This window comes from Megascapheus bottae, chromosome 2 (assembly GCF_031878675.1).
Source record: "Megascapheus bottae isolate mThoBot1 chromosome 2, mThoBot2.hap1, whole genome shotgun sequence".
NCBI classification, from domain to species: domain Eukaryota; kingdom Metazoa; phylum Chordata; class Mammalia; order Rodentia; family Geomyidae; genus Megascapheus; species Megascapheus bottae.
In genome coordinates this window covers 44,596,597-44,611,287 of record NC_143510.1, presented here as the reverse complement: position 1 = coordinate 44,611,287, position 14,691 = coordinate 44,596,597, and the positions used below count along the sequence as shown (strand labels likewise).

The window sequence follows — 14,691 nt, the reverse complement described above, 5'->3', positions numbered from 1 at the left end:
CTTTAAAGAAATAGAAGAAACAATCCAAAATTTCATATGGAACAATAAAAGACCCCATAGAGCAAAAACACTACTTAGCAGAAAGAACAGCGCAGGAGGAATTTCAATACCAAACTTTAGACTATTATAGAGCTATAGTGACCAAAACAGCTTGGTACTGTCAAAAGAACAGGCCTGAAGATCAGTGGAATAGAACTGAAGACCCAGATATTAACCCACAGACTATGGTCACCTAATCTTTGATAAGGGAGCCAAAAAAATAGAATGGAAGAAAGATAGCCTGCCAGAACTGGTTAAGCACCTGCAGAAAACTAAAATTGGATCCTTCTTTGTCACCCTGCACTAGGATTAACGCCAGATGGATCAAAGACCTCGAGGTAAAAACCGACACACTGAAAACTTTACATGAAGGAATTGGAGATACTCTAGGTCTCCTTGGCACAGGTCGAAACTTTCTTAATAAGGACCAAGAGGGCCGGGAGTTTGGCCTACTGGTTAAAGTGCTTGCCTAGCATGCATGAAGACCCGGGTTCGATTCCTCGGTATCACATACATAGAAAAAAGCCGGAAGTGGTGTGAGACTCAAGTGGTAGAGCTCTAGCCTTAAGAAAGTCCAAGGACAGTGCTCAGGCCCTGAGCTCAAGCCCAGGACTGGCAAAAACAAAACAAACCCCCCCCCCAAAAAAATAAGGACCAAGAAACACAACAAATCAGAGAAAGTCTGGATAAGTGGGACTGCATTAAACTGCAGAGCTTCTGTATGGCAAAGGATATAGCTAGCAAATGAACTAGAAAGCCTAGTGGGAGAAAATCTTCACTAATCATACAACAGACAAAGGCCTCATATCTAAAATATATCAACAACTCAAAAAATTGAATCACTCCAAAACTAATCTCCAAAGAAACAACCATCCCATTAAAAGATGGGCCAAAGACTTGAAGAGAGTCTTCTCTGAAGATGAAATTAGAATGGCCTATAGACACATGAAGAAATGCTCAACATCTCTTGTCATAAAAGAAATGCAAATCAAAACAACTCTTACGATTCCACCTCCAATTAGAATGGCCAGGATCAAGAAATCTTAATAACAGATGCTGGAGGAAATGAGGCCAGGAGAGATCACTACTACACTGTTGGTGGGAGTACAAACTGGTTTGACCACTATGGAAAGCAGTATGGCAGTTCCTCAAAAGACTAAACATAGAACTCCCCTATGACCCAGCAACTCCACTACTTGGCATTTACCCAATCGTCCAGAAACAAGGGCATACTAAATCCACTAGCACAACAATGTTCATGGCAGCACTATTTACCATAGCAAAGATATGGAACCAACCCAGATGTCCCTCAGTTGATGAGTGGATCAACAAGATTTGTACACAGTGGAATACTATGCTGCTGTCAGAAACAATGACATCGCCCCATTTGTTAGGAAATGGAAAGACAGAAAAAAATCATATTAAGTTAAGTAAGCCAGACTCAAAGGAACATAGGCTCAATGGTTTCCCTCATTTGTCATAATCAGTAGGAACCTTGGGCTCTCCTAGCAGAGATTCACAGTAGAACAAAATCTAGATACATAAGGCCATACAGTATGATGCTAAATGTAAGGACCTCCAGGATATAGAAACAAAAGCCATATAATGAGTGATTGTTGTCCTTAATGTACTATGTTATCTCTCATCTCTTTTACTGTTCCTTGGTTATCTCATATTGTTACAGTATTTCACTTTGTTATCTGATATATTTTATATATGCTTAATTGGTTGTTTGAAATAGGAGAGGGAAGGGGGAAATCAAGTTGTGAGAGGGGAGCGGGCAGGAAAATGGGAAACAGGACATGAGAAAGGGTATCAATATTTGTGAAGTAATGTACCTTCTATCTGATAAATATAGTGTAACCCTTCTATTACTTACAATAAAAATATATGAAAAAAAGATAAGAAGTTATCTTGAACAGCACTTCTTAGGATTTTGTGCAGAACTTTAAAAAAAATGCAGATTCTGATCCACTAGGTTTAGGATTTTACCTGAGATATATTGCATTTGCAAAAAGTTTCCATGTGATACTGATGCTGCCTTACTGCATAAATAGTAAGAAGAGTAACCTGTGACTATTGAAAATGTGTGTGTGTGTGTGTGTGTGTGTGTGTGTGTGTATTTAACTTTCTTTGTCAGTTGTGGGGCTTGAACTCAGGGCCTGGATGTTGTCCCTGAGCTTTTTTTTTTTTTCTTTTTTTTTTTTTTTTTTTTGCTAAAGGCTAGCTCTCTACCACTTGAGTCACAGTACCATTTCCTACTTTTTCTCTGTGTATGTGATACCAAGGAATTGAACCCAGGGCTTTTGTAGATGCTAAGTCTGTACTAGGTCACACTCCTAGCTCCTTCCTGAATTTTTTTCCACTCAAAGCTAGTAGTGCTGTACCACTTTGAGCCACAGTGCCACTTCTGCTTTTCTGGTGGTTAATTGGAATTGAGAGTTTCATGGATTTTCCTGCTCCATCTGGCGTTGAACTGCAATCCTCAGAGCTCAGTCAATTGAGTAGCTAGGATTATAGGCATGACCGCCAGAGCATGGCTATTTAAGTATTTTAAATTATCAACTTCTGTCTAAATTAATTCATTTTAATTGCTCACATCAAACACTTTGGAGTTATGCAGGACTCTATCCTTCTGTATAGTATTCTGATGACCGACTGTCCCTTGTTTCTTACACATCCCAGTCATGCTTCTTTGCCTTAGGATGTTTGTATTTGTGGTTCTTTCTCAAGATAGCACTGGCTATCTGCATAGTTGCTTTGCTTTTTTCAAATCAATTTTATTTTTATTTTATTCAGTGGCCTTCTTTCTCTACCACCGTTTGAAATAGCAGCTTCTCGTTTTCTCATCCTTGTTGGCTGTATTTTTTTCTCTGTAGCATTTTTCAGAATCTAGCATACTAGGAATATTATTTACCTTGTTTAAATCTCCATGTGAGCTTTAAATCCACTACTAACATATGTTATTTTGTAACCAGATTTAGACTTTAGCTTTCTTATCTATTCAAATAAGTACTTTTCCTGGGCAAGCCATACTTCTGAGTTAGAAATTGGTGAGTCAGTTATTTTAGAAAACAATGGGATGATCGTAACTGATAAAATTTGGTATTTCTTGTGCTTAGATGTTATAAAACATATCTGTTGATTTAATGCAGTCTTATCTTGCATCAATCATTTGAAGAAAGAATATTGATATTGTTTTTCTTATAAATTTCTTTTGATACCAAGTTCACTTTACCATATTTTTTCTCTCTCTCCCTCTCCCCCCCACTCACACTCTCTCTCTCTCCCTCCCTCCCTCCCTCCCTCCCTCCCTCCCTCTCCCCCTCCCCCCCCCCCTCTCTCTCTCTCTCTCTCTCTCTCTCTCTCTCTCTCTCTCTCTCTCTCTTTCTCTCACCTTTTACAAAATGGTCCCTTAGACCAGAACTACCTTTGAATACTCTCAAATTTGTTCACCAAAGTAGGTCATGGTTCTGCTTTTTAGTTCACTGTTTGTGCACTTCTTTTCCCAGCCAGTTACTATAGTTTTGCAAATCATTCTGCTTCTGATCTCCCCCCACTATAATCTATTTTGACTTGTTGGCATAGCAATCTTTGAAAATTTAAATTTACATACCTTTGTTGTTTCTGCAGGGCTTTTTGCCTTGCAGGGTTAAGTTCTTACACTGAGCTATACTCACAGCTATATATCATTTTTAGCATGTGGCTCTTTAAAGGAATCCTTAAGATTAAATCTAAAAAGTTCAGTCAATCATTTAGAGACACAACTATAGTCTTATTTGATTTGGCTGTTATGCTTAATTCTTTTCTCATCCCTTACTGGTCTTTCAGATGAAATTCTTGGCTTATATGTCCATCCTTCCTCACCACACACAAACATCTCTTACTCTTCTTGTTCTTGCTTTCTCTATGTTGTGTTGTTCTTTCAGTGTATCAAATACTTCAATTTCAAGTTCATCTTTCTTCTTTAGATTATAGTGCCTAAATTACAGAATATACTATTTACTTTCTGTTATTTAATAGTATTTTTTCTATAACACTCAGGTTTATTGTAACTAATATAAAAGTATTGGGATATCTAAAAACCTGCTTGTACTTTTTTAGGGGGAGGTGGTCAGTTGGGGCTTGAACATAGGGCCTGGTATAGCACTGTCCCTGAGCTCATTTGCCTAAGGCTAGTGCTACCACTTTGAGTCACAGTGCCATTTCTGGTTTGAGTGGTTATTTGGAGATTAGAGTCTCATGAGGACTTTTTTGCCCCAGTTGGCTTCAAATCGATATCCTCAGATCTCAGCCTCCTGAGTAGTTTGGATTATAGATGTAAGTCACTGGGCCTGGCTTGTACTTTCTGTTCTTTTTTGTGTAAAATCATTTTTTGGTTCTAATTTTTTTTGTAAATTGACATTATTTGAAGACAAACATAAAAAATTCTCTTATATTTTGTCACATAGGAAACCTTTTTGAAAGAAATATGAAGAGGAAGATTGTGTATACCATAAATGTGGGAGACCAGGAGTATGAAGATATGGAAGGTAACTTTCTACGTTTATACAGCTGTGTGTTGTAAACTTGTATAAAATTTAAAATAAACAATATTCTAGTTTTTACTTGTATTTTTCAATTGATATTATTAAGCAGTTGTACAGGGGATTACAATTCTACGAGTCAGGTTATGAGTACAGTGCCTTTATTCTTTAATCGTGAAATGAACTATTTAAGAACTGCACACCTTTTTTTCTTCTCAATATTTGAATTTTCGTTGAGGGTTTTAAAATTAGTTGAAATGTTTTCTTTTTCTTGAAATTTTGCTTTCTACTTAGGTTTACAGTTTTCTGCTTTTGTTGCTTTTTTTTTTTTTTTTTTTGCCAGTTCTGGGCGCCTGAACTCAGGGCCTGAGCACTATCCTTGGGCTTTCCTCAAGGTTAGTGTTCTACCATTTGATCCACAGCACCACTTCTTGACTTTTTTTTTTTTTTTTGTCAGTTGTGGGGCTTGAACTCTGGGTCTGGGTGCTGTCCCTGAGCTCTTTAGCTCAAGGTTGCCGCCCTACCTGTGGGCCCTGGGCATTGTCTCTGCACTCTTCAGCTCAAGTCTACCGCCCTACCCCTTAAGCCACAACACCACTTCGGTTTTCTAGGTTAATTGTAGATAGGAGTCTCAGAGACTTTAGTGCCTGGGCTGACTTTGAACTGAGATCCTGACTAGCTAGGATTACAGGCATGAGCCACTGCGCCCAGTTTACTTGTGGCTTTTCTATGTATGTGGTATCGAGGAATTGAACTCTGGTCTTTACCAGTAAGCCAAACTCCTCCGTTGCTATTTTTTTAATGGTGTTTTTCTCTGCTTCTGAAGTTAATCTTTTACAGTTAACGAAGGAAGCATAAGGAAGCTAAGCAAGCTAAGCATGCTTTTTTAAATCATCTTAGTCTTAAGTCTTATAGGTTATTATTTATCATCTGAATTAGAGGATTTATTTATCTTCTATTTATTGCTTTTTTTTTTTTTTTGAGATGGGGTTTTACTATGCAGTTTAGGCTCACCTTGATCTTTGTATATAGTCTGACTGGTCTCAAGCTTACAATCCTCTTTCTTCTGCCTTCCAAGCACTCCAATTGTAAGTGTAGTACTGTGGTCTATTCTGATTAGATTTTGTATACAGTGCCTGCTTTCTTCTTCATCCTTCTTCAAAAAAGAAAGGGGAGGTGGTGGTGATACTGATACTTCTTTAATGAAAGTCTGTTGGTTATGCATTCTAAGTGTTGTATTCAAACTTTTTCAAATCATTCAATTGTAGATTTCTCTGTACATATGAGCATGTAATTCTGGATTGGTAGGTTTTATTTGTTGTTGTTTCCTCTCAGCGTGTTGAAGATATTATTGAATCATTTTCTCATTTTCTGTCTTGCTTAATATTGGAGTCTCTCAGAATTTATGTCAGCTTTTCTACCTTGGAAGTTTTACTCTTCTGCTCTGAATACTAGTATGGACATTGAAGAGTAGGATATTCCTGGCTGGGAGGTTAGCCTAGTGGTAAAGTGCTTCCCTAGCATGCACGAGGACCCAGGTTCGATTCCTCGGTACCACATACATAGAAAAAAGCCAGAAGTGGTGCTGTGGCTCAAGTGGTAGAGCTCTAGCCTTGAAAAAGCCCAAGGATAGTGTCCAGGCCCTGAGTTCAAGGCCCAGGACTGGCCAATGAAAAGGGGCTGGGAGTTTGGCCTAGTGGTAGAGTGCTTGCCTAGCATGCATGAAGACCCGGGTTCGATTCCTTGGTACCCCACATACATAGCAAAAAAAAAAAAAAGCCGGAAGTGGTACTGAGGCTCAAGTGGCAGAGTGCTAGCCTTGAGAAAGTCCAAGGACAGTGCTCAAGCCCTGAGCCCAAGCCCAGGACTGGCAAAAAAAAAAAAAAAAAAAAAAAAAAAAGGATATTCCTGGCTTTTCATTGTTTGCTTTATTCTGTTAACAGTTAAGCTCACTAAACCTTTATTTTTGTTTTAAGTCAGAGTGTCTTTATTTACTTATAAGCCAGCAATACATACTTGTGTATAAATTGATTAAATTCATGGTGAGATTTTATAAACTGATATAGATCCTAAAGAGGCTAATTTGACAATATGTATAGTACAGATATAGACACCCATTGATTTGGCAATTGCAGTTTTAGGAATTATGTAAGTATACTTTTGTGTGGGGCTTGAACTCAGGGCCTGGGTACTGTCTTAGCTTTTTCACTCAAGGCTAGTATTCCACCACTTGAGCAACAGCTCAAGTTAATTGAAGATAGCAGTCTTATGGAGTTTTCTTCTTGGACTGGGTTCAAACTATGATCCTCAAATCTCAGCCTGTTGATTAGGTAGGATTACAGGTATGAGCCACTAGTGCTTGACTCTGTAGTTATAATTTTTAAAATGTGAAATAATGGTCCTAGAGATATAGCTTAGCAATAGAATGTTTGCCTCGTATGTATAAAGCCTTAGATATGAGCTTCAGTGTGCAAATGTATTTGTGTATGTATAAATATTGCAATTACTAGATTTAGTGAATATGTTTATTTATATGGTGTTATTACCTGGTAGTATGAAGACCTTTGAAGTATCTCAATGATCATATTGCCATATACAGTTACTTGTTTCTGGAGGGTGTGAAAGTATGAATGTTTTACTTCACAGGTGAAGAAAACAGAAATCACTCGGCTGCAAGTGGTCTCTTGTACAGTGAAACAGACAGATGTCCAATATGTCTTAATTGCTTATTAGAGAAGGAAGTTGCTTTTCCAGAAAGTTGTAATCATGTCTTCTGTATCACCTGTATTCTTAAATGGGCAGAGGTAAGTAGGAGAATTACATATTAACCACATATTAATGTATTTCAATTGCTTATCATTTTGCCTGAAGAGCTGATAGTAACTTTTACAAATTATGGTAATATATTTTCCTAGTATAAATTTCATTATTCGGATTCTGTCAACACATTTCTGATTTCCCTTTACCCAGCATTTTTTTCAATAATTAAAGAATTTTAAGTGCATACCTTTTCTTTAAAAATGAAAAATCCTGTAATAGGGAAAGCAGATAAAACATTTATTTCGACTCTGAGAGGACAGTATCTCTTTACTACTGATAACACCTCTATTTGCTTTTTGTTTTATATATTTTTAAATTCCCTCTTTAAATCAGCCTTGTGAAATAACCAGGTCAGATTTCATAATGTCTTTCCATGTTACAGCAAGGTAATCTTGGGTTTAATGGACTGTAACTTGGCTATGTTACATGTGTTTTTAGAGTATTTTGAGTTTTGCCAAGTTAGTATGATTGGCAAATCTCCCTGTGTATTTGCAGGAATGTGAATTAGTGAAATGAGAATGATTTCAACTGATAATGAATTTAGAGTGCTTTGATTTGTTTTGTGATTAAATATTTTAAAATTTTTCTTTGGCTATGTTAGAAGCAAATTTTCTTTTCCCTTTCTCTCCCTCCCTCCCTCTCTCCCCCCCCCCCTTTCTCTCTTTTTCTCTTTGTTTCTTTCTTTTTTTTTCCAGTCCTGGAGCTCGAACTCAGGGCCTGGGCACTGTCCTTGAGCTTTCTCAAGGCTAGCACTCTACCACTGGAGCCATAGTACCACTTTCAGCTTTTTCTGTGGTACTGAGGAATCAAACCCAGGGCTTCATACATGCTGGACAAGCAGTCTACCACTACACTCCTGGTCCCTAAAAGCAGATTTTCTTCTTCACATATTTAATTCAGTGTGAACTAATTCCAAAGTCTGAGTTAGAGATTTTACAGATATTGTTCATAGAATGTCAATAATTAAGAAACAGGACATTTTGGATTTGAGGTTATTCAAGCCAGATTCTTTGAGGTAAATTTTATTTTAAAGCCCTGTTATAAGCTGCTAAATAAATTCATTATTCTTGTTAATCACATTGTATTTTTTCAGTAATACTGTATAAAAATGATTATATCTCAGTTTTTTTTTTTTGAGCCACAGTGTACCATTTCTAGCTTTTTTCACCACAAGCCACAGCACCACTTCTGGCTTTTTTTTTTTTTTCTATGTATGTGGTACTGAGAAATCGAACCCGGGTCTTTGTGCATGCTAAACAAGCACTCTACCACTAGGCCAAACTCCGACCTGTTTCTAGCTTTTTTGTGTGTGTATATAGTACCAGGAAATTGAACCCAGAGCTTCGTGAATACTAGGCAAGCACTGTACTAGTAGGTCTCACTCCTGGTCCCTCCCAAATATTTTTGACATTAGTCCAAGTAACATTCAAACTACTCATTGTCTTTGATCTACACAAATCCCACCTATCCTCCCCAAAATATCACAGTGTATGTTTAGTGTTCTTAAGTACTTGGAAATTTGTTGCATTTTACATAGTTGGAATTTTCAGAGTTCTATGTTTCAGTTATATTTTCCTTAAGGAAGGGTAGAAAGAACTGACTCCGTGTATATATAGGGCAGTAACACTGCTCAGTTTGAGTTCTACAAGAAAAGAAAAGGTTTCTTATTCCAGTGGAGCTCATAATGATACAGACAGATAGACAGACAGACAGTTTTTTTTTTGTTTGGTCAGTCATGTGGCTTGAACTCTGGGCTTGAGTGTTGTCCCTTACCTTTTCAACTCAAGGCTTTACCACAGCCACAGTGCCACTTCTGGTTTTCTGGTAGTTAATTAAAGATGAGAGTCTCATGTTGTTGTTCAGTCCTGGGACTTGAACTCAGGGCCTGAGCATTGTCCTTGGGCATTCACAAGGCTAGAGCTCTACCACTTGAGCCAAAGCACTACTTCCAGCTTTTTCTATGCATGTAGTACCGAGGAATCGAACCTGGGTCTTTGTGCATGGTAGGTAAGCACTCTACCATTAGGCCAAAGTCTCGGCCCTGGTCTCATGGGCTTTTGTGCCTGAGCTGGCTTTGAACTGTGATCCTCTGATCTCAGCCTCCGGAGTAGCTAGCATTACAGGTGCGCGTGAGCCACCAGCACTAGAAACAGGTTTAATTTGGATTAAAACCTAAAATATTAATCTTTGACAAGAAGTAATTAAAGACAGGTAAACATGTGTTTTTAGAGTATATTGAGTTTTGCCAAGTTAGTATGATTGGTACATCTCCCTGTGTATTTGCCAGGAATGTGGATTAATGAAATGAGAATGATTTCAACTGATGTTGAATTTAGAGTACTTTGGTTTGTTTTGTGATTAAATAAATATTTAAAAATTTTTCTTTGGGTAGAAAAGTCCTATTAATAGCTGGAAGGTTTCAGTTCAGCTTTGTATGATTATGTTCAATGATCAAGTAATCACAAACTTCAACATAATCTGCGTATGTGTTTTTCTATAAGTAAATTACACTTGTATAGACAGAGTGTTCCATCATTCCAAGTTTATCTTTCAATACAACACAGCCATAATTTTTACACATGGTGTACATATTACATAGGCCTTTTTAGGCTGCATATTGAGAAGTAGTATCTCTTCTTTGCTTAAAAAAAAGGTATTCATTTAAAATTCTATATCCTAGGCTGTAGACTCTGTTCTCTCTCCACTAGACAATGGCAAAGTTAAGTATAGTTTTAACCCTGATAGAACATATTAGTTAAGTTGAAAATACTTGATAACATACAAATACTATTAGTCAACACTTTTTCCTTGAATGTAATATTTTCCTTGTTCAGTGTTATATTTATATTCAGAGGAATGTCACTGAAGTAAAACTGCTTTCCGAAAGCAAATACTTTTTTTTTTTTTTTTTTTTTTTTGCCAGTCCTGGACTTGAGCTCAGGGCCTGAGCACTGTCCCTGGACTTTCTCAAGGCTAGAGCTCTACCACTTGAGCCTCAGCACCACTTCCGGCTTTTTTCTATGTATGTGGTACCGAGGAATCGAACCCGGGTCTTCATGCATGCTAGGCAAGCACTTTAACCACTAGGCCAAACTCCCGGCCCCAAATACTTGCTTTTATGTGTACTACTTACTCTTCCATTGTGATGCTGAGCAGGACAGAATAAACATAACATTCCAAATTTCTTTATTGTCTCTCAATTGTTTCATTATCCCAAATGGGAATAGCAACTGTCAGCTCAGTAAACCACTAAGTGGAACAATAAAAAAGGGCAGTCTACTAACAAATTAGAAGTGATTACTTGTTTACAAAATCAGTAAGGATTCTAATCTAAATTTTTTGTTGAATTTTAACTTGTATGATAAAAATTAGATGTGCTTTCAGCTATGGGATCAGATTTCAGATTCACTAGTGGTTAGTATGTTTTTTTGTGTCTTCAATTGATCTTTAGTTAAGATCTTTCCTCCCATTTTTCTCAACTCTGAGAGGTTTGTAGATGGTTTGCTTCAGATTGAAGAGTAGGAATAAATATATATTCTGAATGTGTTAATGAGCCATGTCCTATACTAAGGATTTCCATTTAATTTCATTATTTTAATGTCTATTGATATATAAGATAAAGATTCTGAATTACTAGTAATTTGTTTCCAATTATCTCAAGCAGTGGGCTCAAGTTTAAAAAGTTTTTAAAAATCCAGTTATAGTTTATGATTTTACTGCTGTTCACTTCCCATAGAAAAATGGATATCACAGTAAGATCAGTGGTGGTTGGAAATCTTTGTGATAAAACAACACAAAAGGCTAGGTACAATGGCTGAAACCTTGTAATTCTATATACTCTGTAGGCAAAGATTAGGAGTATTATGGTTCAAGTCTAATGTAGGCTAAAAGCTCTTGAGATCCCATCTCACTGACCAAAGCTGTTTGTTGTTGTGCACCTGTCATCCCAGCAAAAATTGAGAATTGAAATCCAGGTAGCCTAAGTGTAAAGATCCTGTTCTAACAAAAAAATGGTATTCAGGTGGTAGAGTTCTGCCTAGCAAGTACAGGATCTTGAATTCATACCCTAGCACCTAACAAACGAACAAACAATATTTCACTAAATGGATTTGTAGATGAGTATATGTCTTCTAGAAACTATACTGTATTGTAACTTATAGTTAAGGTTTACTGAAATAGAATGTCAAACACTGAAAAAAGGAATACTTACTTGGTTGCTTTTCCCTTAATATTTTAGTCACTAAAGAAATTCTTATTGTATAAAGTCATAGATTGTAGACTGAATTTATTTTGGATACACTCGAAATTTTCATGTCCTAAAATACCTATTTCTAGCCGGGCATGGCGGTACATTTCTATAATCCTGGCTACTCTAGAGGTGGGAATAAGATTTCAGTCTGAGACTGTTGTAGCAAAAGTACTAGACCCTGTCTAAAAACCAAAAAAACAAAAGCATTGAAATCCATTACTTGAGAACACAGACAGCCATGAATTTCAATCACTTTTATTGCCACAAGAAGAAAAATTCTTCAGTATCAAAGTTAATTTCACTCCTTTCAAGTTAAAAATCTAGGTTATTTAAACAAGTCCTATGTAAGGGCTTTAAAGTGATTGAATGTACTTTTGTAGTATTCCACAACGCAAACATTTTTTTAAATAATTCATTTTATTAATTGAAGTTTATTTATGAAAGAATCAATAGAAGAATATTGATTTTTTTTCCAGTTTTTCGTTTTGTGAAAGCATTTCATACCAAGTGTTTCCATTCATCTTGATATAAGAATGCTTGCACTGGTTACATTTGAAGTCATTGGGTTCATATTTTCAGTGTTATTGTCCCTGAAATTTGAAGGTCAATCTTCAACTACTCATATATCAAAAGGCTTGGTGATACTGATCTCATGGTGTACATTTATTCTCTATACCCACTATTACACTCTGTACACATACATACTCACATACACACATACAGCACAGTGAATCATACAGTTATGCACCTCAGAATAAATTATAGAAGCTAATACAGTAGCAAACATTTTTTAAACCAAAAGGATTCAGTATAATGGAACCTGTGCTAGCCTTTCTGACCTAGAACCTAATTGTCTGATCTTAGGGATATGAAAAACAAAGAATGATGATAAAGTATTGACCAAAGACAGCCTTTGGACTTATTATACTAAAGTCATAAGTTATTTTGTTAAGAATTTTTTCTTAAACTACTGTGTGCAAGACACAATTCACATTTAGTGAAAAATTTGAAGTTACTTAAAAAGTTAACCTTTGTAATTTAGATAGGTGTTTAGAAAGGTGAAATCTAGAAAAGTCTGATATACCAACATAGCTGATGATCATTATGATCATGCAAAGAAAAGATATCCTCCCTCCCTACACACACACACTGGTGATAGATAGGATTTGCCATTGTTGGCTAGAGGTTGAAATTTTGTCCATTAAAAAAATTAAGGTTTGAACTGGGCTCACACCTGTAATCCTAACCACTCAGGAGGCTGAGATTTGAGGATCAAGGTTCAAAACCAGCCCATACACAAAAGGACCTGAGACTCTTATTTCCAGTTAACCACCAGAAAACTGCAAGTGGCATTGTATCTCAAGGGGTAGGGCAGTAGCCTTCAGCTGAAGAGTTCAGAGACAGTGCCCAGGCCCAGAGTTTAAGTCCCACAATGACAAAAAAAAATTAGTTTGAGCTGGCTCAGGCCTGTAATCCTAGCTACTTAAGTGGCTGAGACCTGAGGATCATGGTTCAAAGCCAGCCCGGGCTCAAAAGTCCGTGAGACTCTTAATCTCCAGTTAACCACCAAAAGTGGTCTGTGCCTCAAGTGGTAGAGCCCTGGCTTTGAGCTGAAGAGCTCAGGGACAGCACACAGGCCGAGTTCAAACCCCATGATCAACAAAAATAAATAAAATTAATGTTTGAAAACTTAGAAACATTACACCTGTAAAGCACTTAACAGTTCTTACTGTTTATTTTTGGTGCTAGGAATTGAATCCAGAGCCTCCCACATGCTAAAGCACATGCTTTTCCACTGAGGTATGCCCTAACCCTACTTACTATATTAAAAGGACATGTAGTGTATGTGATTAGTATGTTTGTGATATCTGAGATTCTTATCTTTATCTTTTTTACATATCACTTTTTAAGTATCATCTTTAAAATGATATGATGAGCTTTCCCTGTTAAGCAGGCTATCTGTCTTACTAAACTTAGCCTTCCACTTTGTATCAACTGCTGAAAGCTTCAGTTTGAAAAGTAAGGTTAATGAAATTAAAACTGGACAATTGACAAAAGTGTGCTTTCTTTCATGAGACTAGAAATGAAATCTTATCAAGGTGTCATAAAGTTCTTGAAGAGTAGTGTTCAATACAGGTAACAGTGTTGAATACAGACAGGTGAGGAATGCCTTTTAAAATTAATAGTATAGTATATAACAAATCAAGATAGAAACAATTCACTTCTGTTTTGACTAGATTTTTCAGTAGTAATTTGGCAAAGAGTATTTGTTAACTACCTTTTTCTCTTCATTTAGTGGGGTTTTGTTGGTTTGTTTTAATTCCCAGGCTATCTCAAACCTGTCTGTTACATAGTCCTCAGAATAATAATTTAACTATTTTTTAGGGAGTAAAATACTTAAAAGTAATGTAAGTTATCAGATACATTATCTCATTCATTGTATTATATTAGTCTTGTTCATAAGGTGGTTGGGCTTTCTGTCTTCATCCTCAAAGTGAATTAGGAAGATTGCTAGTTCTGACTCATAGAATTTGAACTTTCAGCTAAGTACTGTTTTTGCCCTGTCAGTTAATCCTTTGTTAGAACAAAGAATATTTTTTCCAATGTGAACACTCATTGCCTAAAAAAATATGTATATAGATTTCCTATTTAATACTGTATTGACTAGTTGGATGAATTTGTATGTATTCTATGTAGTCTAGTTTTAAGTATCACGATATATAAAATGATGTACATAGGTAGTTACTAAGTTTTCTGTTTCAGTTTCTTTTTAAAGAAAGTATTGAATATGGGCCGGGTGTTTGGCCTAGTGGTAGAGTGCTTGCCTAGCATGCACAAAGACTTGGGTTTGATTCCTGGGTGCCACATACATAGAAAAAAAAGCTGGAATTGGTGCTTTGGCTCAAGTGGTAGAGCTCTAGCCTTGAGAAAGTCCAAGAAAGAAAGAAAGTTAGATAAAATGTAACAAATTGTTATATAATGTAACTTGAAGGTTACAACTTGAATGAGAGTTCCATTTGAGGACTTAGATGGAATATATTCTCAGTTTTAATTTTA

General features: G+C 36.5%; 1 protein-coding gene across 2 annotated transcripts in view; it reads left to right on the top strand.

The window, feature by feature from the left end:
- The window catches only part of Scaf11 (SR-related CTD associated factor 11), a 66,912-nt gene that overhangs the window by 17,337 nt on the left and 34,884 nt on the right, over nt 1–14,691 (top strand). For both annotated transcript variants that reach the window (XM_090324547.1, XM_090324538.1), the window contains exons 2-3: nt 4,491–4,571; nt 7,212–7,369. In XM_090324547.1, coding sequence (XP_090180673.1) covers nt 4,511–4,571; nt 7,212–7,369 — 219 coding nt within the window. In that variant the 5' untranslated portion in view covers nt 4,491–4,510. The remainder of the gene's footprint in view (nt 1–4,490; nt 4,572–7,211; nt 7,370–14,691) is intronic.